The sequence below is a fragment of the Acanthopagrus latus genome, chromosome 21, assembly GCF_904848185.1.
Source record: "Acanthopagrus latus isolate v.2019 chromosome 21, fAcaLat1.1, whole genome shotgun sequence".
NCBI classification, from domain to species: Eukaryota; Metazoa; Chordata; class Actinopteri; order Spariformes; family Sparidae; genus Acanthopagrus; species Acanthopagrus latus.
The window spans coordinates 8,131,031-8,148,223 of NC_051059.1; the positions used below are offsets into that span (position 1 = coordinate 8,131,031).

At 47.1% G+C, this 17,193-nt stretch overlaps 1 protein-coding gene across 8 annotated transcripts in view; it reads left to right on the forward strand.

Annotated features, from left to right (window-relative positions):
- LOC119011507 (disabled homolog 1-like) overlaps nt 1–17,193 on the forward strand; it is a 68,406-nt gene that overhangs the window by 33,351 nt on the left and 17,862 nt on the right. For 4 of the 8 annotated variants that reach the window (XM_037084682.1, XM_037084681.1, XM_037084684.1 and 1 more), the window contains 2 exons: nt 6,435–7,055; nt 14,067–14,206. In XM_037084682.1, the coding sequence (XP_036940577.1) occupies nt 6,986–7,055; nt 14,067–14,206 (210 nt within the window). In that variant the 5' untranslated portion in view covers nt 6,435–6,985. Of the gene's footprint in view, nt 1–1,820; nt 1,963–6,151; nt 6,288–6,434; nt 7,056–14,066; nt 14,207–17,193 lie in introns of those variants that run through there. The other 4 variants (XM_037084680.1, XM_037084688.1, XM_037084683.1 and 1 more) reach the window with 3 other exon arrangements.

The following is a 17,193-nucleotide window of genomic DNA, read 5'->3' on the forward strand; positions in this document are numbered from 1 at the left end:
AGGACGTTAAAACAACTCAACTTTGACTCCTCTAAACGCACGCCAAGCTGCGCTTTTTTATTTGCGTTGAGTAAAACGACTCCTCGACACTGTGTGAGCGTGTCACATCCCGACAACGTCGATGAGACGGCGTGACAGCGAGCGCAAAAAACAAAACAAAAAAAAGGTTCCCGCTTCCCCCTCAGCTTCATTAACGCCGCCTCGCAGACGGCAGGTTATGTTTTTTTTTGTGTGCATCAGTTTTGATCATGCCAACTTTTTTTTGTTTTTAATCTCAGCTGCACTTCATCTCCGTCACGTTTGGTAATCGCATTGCCCCTCCTCGGTGCTGCCGCTAAGTCAAATTTGCGTCTACGCTGGCGCGAATGTGGCAAGAGCAGCGAATATGGAGAACAGTCGAGTTTCGTGAAGAGAGGCTGCTTACGTCTCTTAATTATATCCGTGACACATGTGCAATTAAAGAGGACACCTTTTGGCTATTTATTTAGTTCAAAGGGAGCACAGAGGGAGGGGGAGAAAAAACCCCTAATTGTCTCATTAATTACTCTCTGCATGAAATAATGACCAAACCAAGGTATCCACAGCTCTTTTGTAACTCACAAAAGAGAGAAGGCAAGGGTGGGTGGGGAGGGTGGGGAGGGCAGCCAAATGAAACATGTTTCAACCTCTTTTTCACAAATAGACATTATGCTGCAAGAGAGGGAGACAAAGAAAAAGAGGGCAGAGGAGAACAGGAGCGGGAGGGTGAAAACCAAAGAAAACAAAAACAAAAAAGGGTCCGTGGATAAATACAGAGCAAATCAAAAAGGAGGAAAGAGAGACAGAAGGAGAAAAGATTGGCTGTGAGGTAACATGGTGCTCGTCCAGGCCGTCTGGAGCCGGCCCAGTTCTCTCTCCCACTGAACGTGGTAAATAGGCTGTTTTAACACACTGTTCGGATGCTGAGACACAGCACAACAACAAACCAAATCAACAGTGAATTAAAGTCTCCTTGGGGAAGCCACAGAGTAACATTAGACGGGAGAGAGATCCACCAATTAACTCTTCTGAGGAGTCCAGGAGACTCACGCCGGCTACGTTTCCAGACCCGCTGCATACATACATACACAGCAGTTGGAATTAGATGAATAATAGTGGAAATGTAGCTTCTCCTGTTTTCATGCTATTGTTTACTGCCACCATAGGGGAGCCAGTGACACTTTATTAGCCTGAATATGTCTGTTATAGAGGCAGAGGCAGCCCAAGAAATGCAAACTTTCGAAATAAACCCCATTAATATTTGTATCTGGAGACGTCTTCTGTGCTAGCGCGGGTGTATTTGTTCATTTATGTCACGTCTCAGACTTGAAGAGACCCCCCCGCACACACACACACACACACACACACACACACACACACACACACACACATATCCTCTCCTCGCTCTTCTTCCATCTAAATTGGGCCCAGTTATCCTGCAGCTGAGCTAGGAAAAAAGGATAATGCAGGAGCACTTCAGAGGGCAGCTCCTCACTGCCCTCTGCGTAGCCGTGCCCGGCCGTGCCGCAGCCACGCCTTACTGCGTGCAACAGCTCCGAGGCCTCCGCTGACATAAATCTGCACAGCAAAGCAACTGTGTGGCAACGCTTATTTAGTATACCAGCTGCAGCCGCTGAACCCGAAGCAATGAGGCTTCTCTTCTCCTCAGAAAGTAAATGAGGGCGCTTCAAATACCCAAACTGTATTTTTTTTTTTTTGTATGTATTTTCCCCTGCCCTCCTCCTCCTCCTCCCCACCAGCACACTTGACTGTTCCATCGTCAGAGGCCCTCCATCTTGTCAGAATGAGGTGAACTAATGGGCCGTGGCTGAACAGCCTGAGCTCAGAGGCTATCAGTTCCCCCTGGAAGGCCGGGAAGGCAGAGGAGGAGGAGGAGGAGAAGAAAGGAGAGGTCCTTCTCCGACTTTGGCTACAATATTTCAGGTTTGCCTCAGATAAATCCCTGCGCATATCAAAAGGAACGTTTCGTCCCCATTTCTCCTGCATCCGTTTTCTGCTCACACTCGCGCAAGCTTAAAGAATACTTTGTAATTCTGCTCAGTTTCATCGCTGATTGTCACTGGGGTGTCCTTTCTATCCCTGGCGCCACTTACATCCTTTGGTTTACGGCCATGCTAGCAGTGAGGCACTTCAGCTGAAAACCAGTCTTCCATTCAGCCTCAGCTGGTATTAGCGAAAGTGCTAAGAAGCAGATGCCAGCATGCTAACACTCTAATTTGGGATGGCGAATTTAACTGATTTTATGCCTGCTTAGCACCAGCATATTAGCATTGACAACATGCTCACGTTAGCATATTCATGTCCCAGCACCAAAACACAACCAGCAAGACTAGCATGTGTTGTGTTTTGGTCCTGGTACTGAGGTAAGCGTTGCCATTAGCCGTTAGCATGGAAGAATGTGGTCTTGGTGTCGCACGTTTTGTCCGTCTGTGTGTCCATGACACTGTGTGACATGATTAACTTACTGAATTGCATGGTCACAAGTGTTAATATATTGCATTGTTACCCCACAGACCCATACGCCAGTCACCCCCTCGCTATACTCCGTGATCCAATTAGTCCAAGAAAGCAAATTAACCTTATCTTAGATGCGGGGCTATCAGCTTATCTTGTAAGGCCACACGAGACGACCTTATTGTTGATAGCGAGGCTGCAACAAGAGCCGACATACAGTCGAATAACATGTCTAAAAATAAAGCGTTTCGCAACAGTATAGATTAGAGGCTTTAGGTATGTAGAGGATATAGCAGTGGCTGGCCGCCTTCGTTGCCACTGGTGACACAAGGTAGCACAGCAGGGCTATTCTGAGGAGCCTTGCTAGGCCAGGTTGTGACAGTTGTGTCCCACTCCATAAGCTGGGGGGCATTTTGTAACAAAGATGACCAGCGCGAGGTGCCAAAGCCGGTCTGTCGAAAACAAACGTTCCACCAGCCCCGGGCCATGCCAGCCCTGGCCAGGAAGAGGCGGAGACGGTTCGGGGGAACGGGGGGCCTCCCCGCTCCTCCACAGTCACATGCAAGCTGGAGAGCACAGACTGCGCCTTTCCATCGGGACTGCAGTGAATGGAGGTGTAATTGGCCATATCCAGTGATAGATGGCTGTTCAACCTTTGTTACTCATCGGTGGCAGGATGCACGGAGGCTTGTCTCACAATATGAGGTTGATTGTGCAGTCTATTAAACACCGGTCTCAGGAGGAAGTGTTGCTTACTGTGATGCTGCAGCCTGAAAAAAAAAAAAAAAAAAAAACAACTCGACAATGATCTAATTTAAAAATCAACACGTGCTCGGTGATTGCCCATTATATTTCTGAGACGGTAAACATGACTGAATATCTGATCACGCTAAATGATTCGTTCTCATTCACGGAGGCGACTAGGAAGATAGAACTCAGCATAATTGTTGGAAATTACAATCCTTTGTGTCCGTAACGTAAATCAAAATCTAGATTATAGTCTTTATTTCATTGCGAGCAAATGATCGTGTCAAGCAAATTCATCACTGTATGTGCATTAAATACACAACTATGAGGAACTGACAGCAGCTATAAGACTCTATATGTGATTTTTGATCATGAAGCCAGTTCACAGTGTGACTGGCTTGATTGACCTGTGCTTCTTCTCCCTGACGAGCTGATTGAAACAACAAAGAAATCATTGTATTTCCTCATGAAAAAGATTCAGATCACATCTGCTCCCGATACGCTAAAGCTGCATGACAAGATATATGTACCTGCGTGTTGCCGAGGGGGTCTGCTTCACCGTGTGATGGTATACGTGCCTCGCCAGAGAAAATCAATGCCTTGCATGATTGATATTCTTAACGTTAAGGAAGCGAGAGTTGCCATACATCAGGTTTTCTCGCCGCATGCCTGTTTTTGTTCAATAATCTGGTCACGGGGTAAAGATTCTGATGCAAGCAGCAAACAGACGTCTCAAGAGCTGATTTGTGAAATGCACGCAGGCGGAGACAAAGACAGCGGCGGGCTGATGGAAGGAAATAAGGGAATGCAAGCAGAAATAAAAATTGACTCCCCTCAAGGAAGTTTCCCTTTGCACTTCAGAGAGGTAGCGCTAAAATGAACAAATTAATAAATAAAGGGTGGCTTTTGTCAAGGGCTTTTGACATCCCCTAACAGTTGAGAGTAGCTGGAGAAACGAATGATGCTCGTTAACTCTGACCCAAATCATAAGAGACACTGGGAGCTGTTAAAACACAGAGCAGATTGGGGAGTCTGGGTGACCTAGATAGCATTGCTTTTGACAAGCAGACGTACATCACATTAAATCGCTCTTCCGTCTAATACAATGAGGCATATCTGCCTCGTTGGTAATGAAAATTACATTCTGATAAGGTTCTTTGTGACATGGAAAATACCTCTGCCATCACTGACACTCCAAGGCCCTCCCCGAGACGTACTCACAGGGAGATTGGCCCTTCCGTCTGGACCTGGGTGACATTATCAGGCTCATAAGCACACGTGAAGGGGGAAACGTGGTCTAGACAGCCATGCACAAGGAGAACGGGTGGTGATGAGGAGATCGCAATGACCGTGATGTTAAAAGATGCATCTCATTCCCTTGAACAACTGGTTCATTTTGGAATAATGGGAGGGTTGAATGACCTTTCAGTAGACGGAGGAGGAGGCAAGGAGGGGACCATTTCAGAGATCAGTTTGGTCTATACATGCACAAAGCTATGCATCTGTGCGCCGAAAAAAATGTCCATCTGGAACGTCTGACTGCAAATGAAATGACACATTTTTCTTGCTTCCCTCTAGCAGTATTGAGCCCTGTAGCCTTAAATGTGAGGGCACAACAGTAACAGATTTCTCAGAGGTCTCCTGAGGTAACTTTTAATGGCAGATCTACTGGTGAGATCCCAAATGTGGCTACCAGCCTATAGCGGATAGTTTTGGTTTCATGTTCCCAAGTTTCAATATATCTGCCACCAGCACAATACAGTGGATGTGAATGGAATTCCATTTGGGGGCATCGTCTTAAGAGCAACATATTTATCCAGAGACAGTGTCCCAGTTCCTCTGGATAATCCACAATCCTCACTATGAATAGCTTTCTTTTGGACTATTTTTTTTTTTTTCAATATACAGTATTTCCAATGAAAAGTGCTCACACTGAGGTCTGTGGATTATCCAGATTAACGGGGACACTGTTTCTGAAAAGATATACTGCTGTTGGATTTTGTAAATGTCATGTTTAAATAACACGAGCAGCGCAAATAAAGTGAAATGTACCTCTGTTATGTTACTGCGGTGGGTGAGAGGTCTCCAGGTGTGATCAGTGCATTTATACAATTGTAAGGTACGTGTACTTCGACTTCACTACATGTTGGAAACAGATATTTTTACTCTTATTTATTGGATAACTTCAGTCAACTCTTGCAGATTGCTTTCTGCATTGGAGCCAAAAGTAACGCAATATTAAATAAAAACACACAAAACATAAAGAGTCAGAAAAATGAACACACCCGCAGAGAGCAGTGTCTCAGCTACTCAGGCTGTGTCTTTAAATCTGACAACAGGAACTATGAAGTAATGGGGACTAAGAAGGAAAAATATCATGATGGAACAAATTCCTAGAATACATGCAAAATGACACTCTGCTCACGCTCACATTCGCACCCACTCACACCACACACACTCGCAATGTCACACAATGTCACACAGGATAATGTGTACCCGGTGCTCGATGTGCAGCAGCTCTTTTCAGGCCAGGCTAGGCCCAAGGCCTCTTTCTCCAACAATGGCCTATCACCATGCCAACAGAAGCGGTGCCAGCCGCGGTGCCAGCTTGGCACGGGCCCCTGTGTTAGCAGTGGATGATTCAAGGGCATTAAAGCACAATGTTGAGGTGGGGCGGGAGTGGGGGTGGGGGGGGGGGGGGGGGGTGAGGGTTTCCAGTTTATAGACGCCTATGCCAGGATTTCCGCCGGAGTTTGCTTCGAAACAGCCTGTCGTTCATCGCTCGCTGCTCGCCTCCCCTCCTCTCGCGCTGTCGGCCCGCGCTGGGAGCATTTACAATCCATCTTCTGAAAATTTGCTTTGCATGCACAGAAGCATCGGTCATGCTTTAATGTTCCATATTCACTCACAGGCAACACACGAAAACCAGAGCGCCGAGCATTTCGCCACAGGTCTCCTTCAAGGGTGGGCACTGAGCAGCACGCATTCGCTGCACTCTCATTAAGGATTGATGATCCAGAAGAGATAATAACATCTTTGTTGATTTGGTAAATTGGTGCCTGCCACTTGCTACGTTGAATTAATGCTGTAATGACTGATCAAGTGGGCACGTGATTTGACTTTTTTTCCAATTCTTTTTAAACTGCCTCCGGTTTAACATTAACCGGCTTCATGCCTGTCTTCTCACCTTGCAGTGCTCGGAGCAAGAGACTGTGATGGGCTGTCGGACTGCGTCTGAAGTACTCTACCAAAGAATAATATCCACTCCTGACCTACTCTGAAGAACAATATTTCATCCAATCAATGGTGCGGTCTCCCCTGGGGGGAATTACTCCTGAGTAATAGGTGGGCCCTCAGAAAAGAGCACCGGCGGACCATGTGATACTTGACCTTCACGAAGAGAACTCAGGCGCACTCCAGGAGATGTCAAATCTGATCTGAAGCGGCTCTCGAGAGGATCGCCCAGCCCGTAATTCAATCATCTTTTCATGTGTTGTTTAGCAATACTCGAACACCATGGGCCAACAGTGACGGAGGGCAGGTGCCAATGCTGGATCTTCATTATTTGAGGAGTACCAGACATCTCACCATGGATTTGAGCGCGATTTCCTCCACCAAAGAGCGAGTGTGAGAAAGACTGGAGCCGGGGGAACTGGACACTGGGAGTCAGTTGGAGGATTAGCTAGTGTGCTGCTAACCCATGGTGGATCTGCTGTGAGCAGAACAAGGGACTCAGCAGTGGAGGATGTCAGCGGAGGCCGAGCTCCAGCCGGGTGTCAAAACCAGCCAGCGAAAGGAGTCCAGGAGGATCAAAGGTATGTGAATTTTTCTTCTCACCAAATGCTCTCAATTCTGCCACAGTAACAGACAGCTTGACACAATATGCATGTTGAATATAATCTTGTGAGATATCTGCAATGCTCAGGGAAGAGTACTCAAAAGACGACCAGAAACATGTCGAAAAAAGGGGGAAACTGGCAGCTTTCTCGTGTTTGGTAGGCAGCGAACATAATCTCAAGTCGTGTTTAGATGGCGCTAAATAACGCTGGACTACATGGATTGAAGCTTCACTCAGTCAAGTCCGCCGAGAGGCTCCCTGTCTCATCCCTGGGATCCAGATGTAGTAGCAGCTACTCCATGTAGCCCCGGGGTTCGGTAGCGGCATGATTTAGGTGTCATGGACAGGGTAATTCACACCCTGTCGCTTTGATGAACGGCATAAGTGATGTAATAGGACGAGGCATTCTCCGAACGTTCACCGGGAGATTGAAATGGGATTGAATTGGCTGAGAGGAGGAATAGGAGAGTAGATAGAGTGAGATTCTCTGGGAAAGGGAAGTGAGAGGATGCGCTCTCGTTCAGCCTTTTTTTTTTTTTTTTTCTCTCATTTCTCCGTCCATGAATAAAGCCACTCCAGCTAGTCCAGTAAATCTGGCTTCTGCGGGCTGGCTGTAACGAGACCGCAGGGCCAGGTCCTCTGTGGCTGTTGCGCTGGCCCTGTCAGCTTGCTCAGATAAATAGCCGGGCTGGAGGAGGGCCCATTGATTTGAGTTAAGTGGAGGGGGGAGAGCAGAGCAGGGGAGCTATTATACACGTGGCCACGTGGCGCTCATCAGAGGGGGCTATCAGCCCCTGACTTTACCGTGTTAATCACATGTGCTGTGGGGGCCATCGTCACAATCAGCAAAGATGCTATTTGGATCCATATAAATGGAAATGGGGCAACGTAAATGTATGCGGACTGGGACGCAGCACAGCTACCGGTGGAGGACTACGCTGAGGATCAGGTCGATGACACTGAGGGAGAGCGCTCTTTATATACATACGGTTTGAACGTGAAGGAAGAAATCGATTGCCTGTGATTTAAAGGATGAGGTCGCCATCATTTTCTGTTTTTCATCTTGTCAACAACCCCAGTGGAAAGACCCAATTCCCTTCTCCATCTGTTACACTGAAGCCCAAAGCTGCACGTTTGTTTTTGTTTTTTAAGGCAGGGATCTGAAATTTTTGGCCAGCATTACTCAAACCGGAGTAAACAGTGCAGTAATGTTACACAGCAGGGTATGATGTATGTGGGATTGACTGTAATGTATTAACACTGTTGGGCGAGGAACTTGAAAAGGACTCAAGTCTTGTCTTCATCATGAGGAGACTCATGAAATCACCGAATTTCAGTTTGTGCAAGAATTAATGATACCAAATGTCAATTAGTGGTGAGTAATTCGTATTTAGGTGCTGTGGATTCAACAGTGCCAGGATCAGTGTTTCACACCCCAGAATAGTCTAAACGTATCCTCTCCAGGCTTAACGCTTTACAACGATCGCACAAATAGACCTGTTATCTCATAACACATTTGCCAACAAAAGCAAACAGCACATCTCACAGTATTCAACATGTGAAGAAAGAGAACGTTACACACATTCTTTATCATGGGTTAGTCTCCTCCCCAAACCTCCAGTCCCTGAGCCAAGCTAACATGCACCAGGCCTGTCTCTGCACATGAAACGCTGAGGTACCAGCAGTACAACATGATAACTCCTCTCATGTTGTTTTACAATTATATACACTAATCACATTATTGGAATGTGTTACTCTGTAACACGTTACTGGACAATTCTGGGTTGACACTTGTGTGCAGGATTACACACTGTTGGTATTGTCGGGGATTAGCTTTGGGATATGTTGATGGTAAGAAAAACCTACAGTAATTCATGTTCTGCTTTATTTTAGTCCAGAGCCCAAGTGATATATTGGTTTGCCAATGCTGTTATTTGAATTATTAAATTCCTAATTACTGTTTTAGTGCAGTGACGTCGTTCTAGACAATAACATCTATTTCTAAACAGCAATATATCCTGCCTTCATTATATATCTTTGCCAAATCAGGTGTCGAGTGTTTGATAACCATATTTGAGGAATCTTTGCAAAGAAAAGAAAATGTGTAAATCTGCGAATGTAACAATATCGGACTTGTAATACTGGTATGTGCATCGGGCCCAAAAATCAAGTATTGGTCGGGCTGTGATTAAGAAAGTTGGTTCTCTGCATTTAACCCATCTTGAGTATTAGGAGCATTTGCCAGCCAGGGCTCAGTACCCAGGAGAACTCCAGTTCTAAGCCAGTGCCTTAGCCAAGCGCACTAGCAGGAGAATTATGCTGCAATCCGCTGAAAGTCAGAAGTCGATAGTTCTGAGTTTGTATTCCCGCCTTACAAACTAAATTTCAGTGCACCTGCTCGGGAAAACATGGACAAACTGATTTTTGTCCAGCAGGTCTCTGAACTTTGCAAGCATCCACTGAGCACCGACCTGACACCACAGCATCTTCATCAACAGATTAGCACAGTTCAAAAGCAAAGGGAGGAGAGGGCTAGTAGCTGACTTGCATGAGCCTTCCATTACACCTCTCCCATGTTTTTGCAAAGTTCCGAGCTCAGTGGATTGTAGCAATTACCAAACATGTGTATTACGTTGGAGGGAACCCTGAACGCCTGAATAAATCCCAGGCAAACGGGGGGGAGAACATGCAAGCTCAACACAAAGGCCCCGCTCCATCCGGGATTAGACCCATGAACTCTAACTCCAGCTCTAACCCTTGCTGTGAGGCAACATTGCTGACCGTCGTGCTGCCCAAATTTTTGCATTATGCTTTGTGATTCTCTAGACGGATGCCAAATGAATATAAAACTTCTTGAGTTGCTTGGATACACTATGTGATGTTCTGTTTTAGGGATGTCATAGCACTTGTTGGAAGCCATTTGGAAAAAAATCAAACCTCGCTGCAGCGATTTCTGACTGCTGTGCCAAAGCCAAAGCTCCCCTCTATCCATGAATTGCTTTACATGCGTGACTTTACTCTATCTCCATAGCAACTGTTGCTCTCCCACTGTAATCTGTGCACCACAAAAAAAAAAGAAAAAAAAGATTCATTTTCAAAAAGGAGAGACAAGGAACGGAGGACAGAGAGACATTGAGGCAGTCGGCGGGGGACGGGGATGGAGCAAACAGACACGGAAAGAGGCAGAGAAGCAAACAGCACATTGAATCACCTCTGAATGTCTGACATTGGAGGGATTGCAAGAAGCAGTACAAACACAAACCATTCCACCCTGTTCAAATACTGTTTCCCGTGTTTGACCAAATAATCATCGTAGGCTTCACCATTAATGTGCTAATAGCATCGTGGAGCCCCTGCCTATAACAAGCGGTCTCGCCCATTACCGGCCAGAGTGCATCAATACCTGCATGTTACTCTGCACTGATTCAGTGGTCTATCAACTGCACTGGCGACGAGCACAATGCCCCTCATTAACTGTGTAACTGCTTTAACGATCGCTCTTTAAACCAAAACCACCGCCACGTCCGCTCAATCCCAAGTTTGCGTGGAGGAATTTCGACATCCCTGCTGTTGAGGGCGCAGTTGGTGGGTGGGTGGGGGTGGGGGGGGGGGACACGTGCCGCTGCTAATGTTTGTAAATGTGTATCTGTGTGTTTGCTGAGGCTTATGAAAGTTATTTTGCGCACATGGGGGAGGCAGATGGCGGCGACAGATTTTGCCTTCCTCACACATCCATTCTCTTCACTGCTGCTTAAAGTCATCAGCCCCCCACGCTGATAGGATGTACCTACAGCGGTCCCCCCCCTCCCACTCCAAGTCTCCTGTGCAGGGACTCACAAAGATCATGGTTAACAACACGCTCTGGGTATATAGGTGGAGACGTGACTCAGTAGGCTCCGCCCCACGCGCTCAACCCGTGGCGTGTGTGGCCTACTAGCAGACACGGACGCTGACAGGAGGAGACAGCCAAGACACAGATACACACTCAGAAAGGTTCAAAGGTTAAGCTGCCTCAATGCCCGGATCCCCCAACAAAAAGTTTCTTGCTGCCAAGTCCTTATATCTGGAGGGGCACTTCTGACTCTCCATCTGCTGCCATCTGTCCCTTCGCTGTCCCCATTCTCGTGTGGCAGGGAGGAGGATGCAACGCTGTGATCAGACACGAGCCCTGAAACAGTATGGAGCGAGGGGCGAGCGGTAATTGTTCTCTCCATGCTCCTGGTGCAGGGCCTGCGTGTCAGGTGGGTTGATAGGAGCGTTTGATTTTGAGGCCCTCTGACGTCCAGGCTGTCAAATCTCAGATCCATTTGGAGAAGCAAGGACTTGGCAATTTCATGGTATTTAGAGCCCAGTCCGATTTCACAATTTCTGCCCCTCGTTTTGGAGTCCCCCCTCTCCCCTCGGAAAAGAGTTACAAGGGGTAGTGGTTGAAATAATTGGCCGATACAGATTATTGTGGGTGTTTACAGGCTATTAACTGTGACGTGCTACCGATCAGATGTTGTTGTGTGAGGGACGTCGTGTGAAAGGATGTTGCAACAGAGCCGAAGTAGGACACGAAAAAAGAAAGAACATCAAATGTGTTTATTTTTTTTCGGCAATCGGACAGAAAAGTCACTGAGGGCCAATCATTTGAAAAATGTTAAAGATGGAGAGGAAGGGGCAAGTGGTTTTACTGGGATTGGGCCTAACTCTTTAGCAGACTGCTGGAACACGAGGGCAACGGGAAACCCTAACAGTAGACAGTTCTTAAGGCAGCCCCCTGTCAGACAAATTATAAGCATCGGCCATTCGGGGCAGAAACACTGTGAGGACCATTCAACCTTGGGTAATTGTAAATCCACAAAAGCCAGAGGAATATGTGTCACCCTTCCTCACACACACGCACACCTTCACCCACTCTCTTCTCCTTCCTTACAGTGTGTAGCAACATGAAACAGCATGCCCCGCAGCCCTTTCGTTTTCAAATACAGCACACTCGCTCGTCTGGATCTGAACCCAGAGCACGTAGCGCTCGAGTTATGCCACTGTGTCAAGGCTCTCATTCGGTATGCAAGGCCTACTTTTCGGAGGATCTCTGCATAAACCTCTAAATCTCTCCTGAAGTGTTATTAGGGGGGGAACGGCGCGCTGTATGTAAAGAAACAAATGGCACAGAACATCTGGTTAAAGCTCATCTGAGAGAGCTGCACTCAATTGGACCGATCGTGTTTAAAATGCAACTGGAGCAGCATGCATTTTACATTACATTACAGAGTGTATGAGTCAGTAAAATCAGGATGGAATACATAATAGTGTATGAATAGACTTCAGTCGCTGTACGAGGGGGGGGGTTTGAATCAGGCGCAGTGGTAATTATCGTAGGAGTTCGCCCTCTCCCGCATCTGTCCTGCAGGGTTTAACAAACAGCACGTACATATTATACAGTTTGTCTTTTTAGGGAGTTTGTCACCCAAGTGGGAATGTTAATGTCTCTACACGGTAGACGCGTGCGTGCCAGGCTGTGTCTGGTTGGTGTTCGGAGGTACACGGTGGCTGTATGGAAGACTCATTATCCCCTGGCAGAGAAACCAGCCTGAATTAGACCCAAATTTGACATTCACTTGCTTAGAGACTTTAATGACTTTAGCATCGTCAAGCCCCCTCCCCCCCCCTTTAGAGAATTGTGCCCTCATGAATTAGTGAGAGGGTGTGCATAGCCAAGACAAGAGCTTGCATTTGAACGCATACACTTTTTTTTTTTTTTTTACTCCATTTGCACAAGCCATTTAATGTGCTCTATTTCAAAATTTCTGTTTTTTTTCTTTTAAAATCTTTTTTTTCTTGCAAATTGCAGGAAATGGAGGAAGAAATGTGTGTTGTGGGAGATGCGGTTGCGTTTCCTGGGATGGAATAAGTTCATTTTGGGGTTTGAGTGCTGCCTAGTCGTCTTTGTCGGGGATGATAAACCTTATTCTCTTCTCACACGCAGCTTACCCAGCCGCTCAAATGTGCTGTTAACTGATGTACTGTACGCACTCGTGACCTAGAATCGAGTGAGCAAGGGGCCTGAAAAGTGTTAAATTCTCCAAGGTGCCTGTGACCTTGATTTTGAAATCCTGCTATCTCTTTGTGTAAATGCGGTGGGAGCCGGTGTTTTGCAGCTGACAAACCGTGCACAGGTTACCAGGCGACGGCTTGTACATTGCAGGCGCACGAAACAGCGCTCGGGGCTCGCACCCTCGTAATCAAAGCGGTGCGGCGGCAGACAGCGCCGAGACGGAATGAGAAAGGTGTCAGTGTCAAGGTGGTGTCGGGCCGGCTGCAGAGATTGACAGACAGAATAATCAGCAACAGGGATGGGAGGGAGAAGGGAGGTGAAGCCCGAGGCCATCCATGAACACATTTTCAAATGCCCACCCCCACCCTCCCCCTCGTCTCCCACCACCCAGCATCCATCACCCAGCGAGGGCCTGGTGGATTGTGGGCGAGCAATGGACCGAGATGATTCCCCTCAATAGCAGCCATTCAAGCCGGTTTGTCAGCGCCAATAGCACCCATGGGAACTGTGGGCGTGGGCGAGGCGTAGGAGTGAGCACCCCCTCCGCTCAGCCACCCCGTAACCTTCCACCCGGCCTGTCTGTGTGGATACCACGACAATGCCCCGCGATGGGTGACCACAGAGTGTTCTCAGTGTTCCGGTTGTGTTCTCATTTAGTCCACCGCCTACGCCCAGCCTCAATTCAATTTCAGGTTCAATTTTCTTTCAATCTTGCTCGCCGCTGCTAATTTGTTATTAATTTTGCGTTTCCTATTCCATAAATATTTATACGGCAGCCAACACACACACACACACCGCCTCTATACCACCAGCAGGCAATGAAACTAAAGTTGTAGGATTCACTCGAGCTCACGCGCATCCCTTGTTTCCTGTGATCACTCTCTGTCATTTTTCACCTTACTTATTTCCTGTCCTGTCTTCTTCCCTCCGTCCCTCCCGCCGCTGCAGGTCAGGACCGCAGCGAGGCGGGGCTTATTAAGCGTTTCCGCGGAGATGGCGTGCGCTACAAGGCCAAGCTGATCGGGATTGATGAGGTGACAGCGGCGCGCGGGGACAAGCTGTGCCAGGACTCCATGATGAAGCTGAAGGTGCAGAGACTTCTGTTTGTACATCTGTGTGTGTGTGTGTGTGTGTGTGTGTGAGTGTGCTCGGGGACATCATTGAGCCTCTTCACTCATCTCAGTCAGATTTGGGAAAGGCATGCTCGGGCATGTCTGTATTGTCTGTGAGTGAGTCATGGGAGCTGCCTCGTCCTGTACATGACTCACTGATGCTGTGTAAAGAACTGGACAGACGGAACAAACAAAAGGTCTGACCATATTGTTCCGCAGCTCTTTGTCATGTAGAAAAAGCTCCTGTAAGGCTGCTTCAGTATCTTCTGCAAAATTGAAGCAGCTCTGTACTTCATTTCCCCCTCTAATAGGCTGCTGTATATTTAGCGTTGCTCTTAGCTCTGCATTTATTCGTACAGCTTTTTTGACCTCGGAGGCAAACTGGCTTCCTAACCTGCTTAAAGCAGCTCACTTAAGTAGGAGAATCCCCCCCCCATGTGTCTGCCTCTTGTCTGTCTTCTCATGTCAGTCACAGCCCATCTATTTTTACATCACAGTCTGTGGTGTTATACTTGTAGCGCACATGCAAACTGTGATAATGTGACCCAGATAATATTTAAGCTGGTGTTCTTTACAGAATGCAAAAAGTAAATTAGGTCAAAGTCAGCCCTACAGTTTGTGTTAAAGTAGAAAAGGGAGTTTAAGAGTGTGTGTACTAAAATGTGCTGCAATCTCAGTCCTCCCTATGCAACCTATCAAAATGTACATCATGGACAATACATAACAATGTTAACGGTAGTTCAGAAATAGCAAGAAATTCATAGCATTTATTCAAAAGCAAAGGGTCTCTGATGAGACACTGCTGGACGAGAGCAGGTTCCTCATTTCTATCTGGCAACTGCCAGTTTTATCGGCTGAAATGACGACTGAGGCGTTCATGTTTTATCAGCTTTTATTAGTTCGATGACTTGGTGAGAACACTGATTTGATATAGCTGACTTGTTTAAAATGAGAATCTTGTAAAAGGGAGTCTCACATGTGCACTTGATGGCTGCATGCGTCACGAAGTGAAAGCCAGATGTTGCAGCTAAAAAGTTAGCATGCTCATCAGTTGCTAATCTGTGGAAATAAACACGGAAATAAAGAAAATGCAGTGCTCTTGTGTTGTAATGTTAAACTTTTTTCCATATATCGGAAAGGGGAGACCCTGATTGGCTGCTTAAATCAAAATGTGCTTCTAAGCTTCTCAAAGCAAGCTAGTTCCAAAGGTCAGATGCAGAGCCAGATATTCTGGGGGAATGAACACGCAGAGTTACATCAGAGTTTGCTCTGATCAAAAGTGGTTAACTGACGGGAGGAGAGCTCAGAGATTATTTTCAAACTTTTAAGACTAAAAAGTGGATTTATCTCTAGTCCTGTTAATCAACCTGACTGCAACAGTGATCAGCAAAAGCTCAGTTAGCTATGTATTACAAATTACTTACCAATAGCATGTTTCCTCTTCTCAGAAGTTCACTACATCTTCTCAAATGGCAGCTGTGTTTACTGCCTCCAAAGTTGAAGGCAGGAAATACTTATCACTCTCTTTGTTGGGGAGAAAAAAGCAGCACATAAGCAAATTTGCAGTACCGTAGGTGGCTACGGGATAAATCCTTCTCCAGGAAGTGGACGTATATGCATGGCTTTTTAAGTATCTTCTCGCAGACTTTGCCGGAGCTTAAACGTGTGGGAGGCCCCCCGCTAGAAGAGCAGCGTAGCCGGGAGCCAAATCCTCTCATCAGCCATATTCATTCCAAGGGATATGTCCAATAAAATAACTTTTTCCCTCTGCCTCGATCTGACATTTCAGCAGTGCCCTCCATATGACTGTGGTAGTTACCAGCCACCAGCCAGTTACAGTCAATGGAGCAGTCGATATAGACCTGCTATTATCTGGACAGGGGATAGAGGAGGGGATGGGGGTCTCTATTGAGCTGCCTCTCGCTGCCTTGAGGACTAATCCACCAAATGGAGAAGCCGATGGCTGATTGACAACATCCATCGACTCTCCCGCCCGCCCGCCTCTCTCTCTCTCTCTCCCACTCACTTCATCTCTTTCTCATCCCTGTTGCTTGTTCTGTTCTTTATCCTCCCCTCTGTACTCACTCCCCCTTTGTACTCCGTTTATCCCTTCAGTGCCTCCTGTTCTCGTATGAATATACATTTATGTATGTCAAGATGGATGGATCTTTTTCTTTAACATCCCCCCCCCCCCAGGAGCGGAGCTTGAAAGTGATTAATGCAGGACCAGTAATTGGGTTTTTAAATATTTGCTAAGCTTTAAAAAGAGGAACTCTGAGGTGGAGGGCTGGCGAGCCGAGGTCGGGCGCTCGTCGATGCTGCTCGGCCGGCAGTTTTGTCAGGCGCACATTCAGCGCAGCAGGCGGGCCTTTCTTCCTCTCCTCTTATCTCCTCTCGTCGTTTCTTCCCTCCTCCTCTCCTCTCTTTCCCCCGCAGGCTTTGTTCCGTGAAAGACATGTCAAGCACACAGGTCGCGTCAAACGGAACGCGGTGGAAATGTTAATTGTTTTCTTTATTAGAGCCGAGAATATGAGGAAAAAAAATAGGGGGTGGGGGGGCGCAGAGATCCATGGGAAAGAACGCACTTCAAAGGGCTGGGGTTCGGTTCTTCAGTCAGCACTATGCAGAGCTGTTGGAGGAGCGAGCCGGTCGGTCAGCAGCGCGATCCATTCCGTCAGCACATCTCACCTTATTGTTGTTAGCTCACGCTGGGGCATGTCACGTTGAAGTCTTGTAGACCTACTTTAAGAAGAGGGAGGGGGAGAAGGTGCTCGGGCAATAATAATAAGGCTTGCTGCACATGGAGATGTGTGAATTCCTCTGAGAGTGAAGCTTCAAGAAAAAGGCACATGAAAGAACATTCTGTCTTATCACACCTTATGTAACTCTTGTCACCCTACCCTGCCTCCCCCCAATCCTCCCCCTCAACCCCCCCCCAACATCTCCCACTGTCACACTCACCT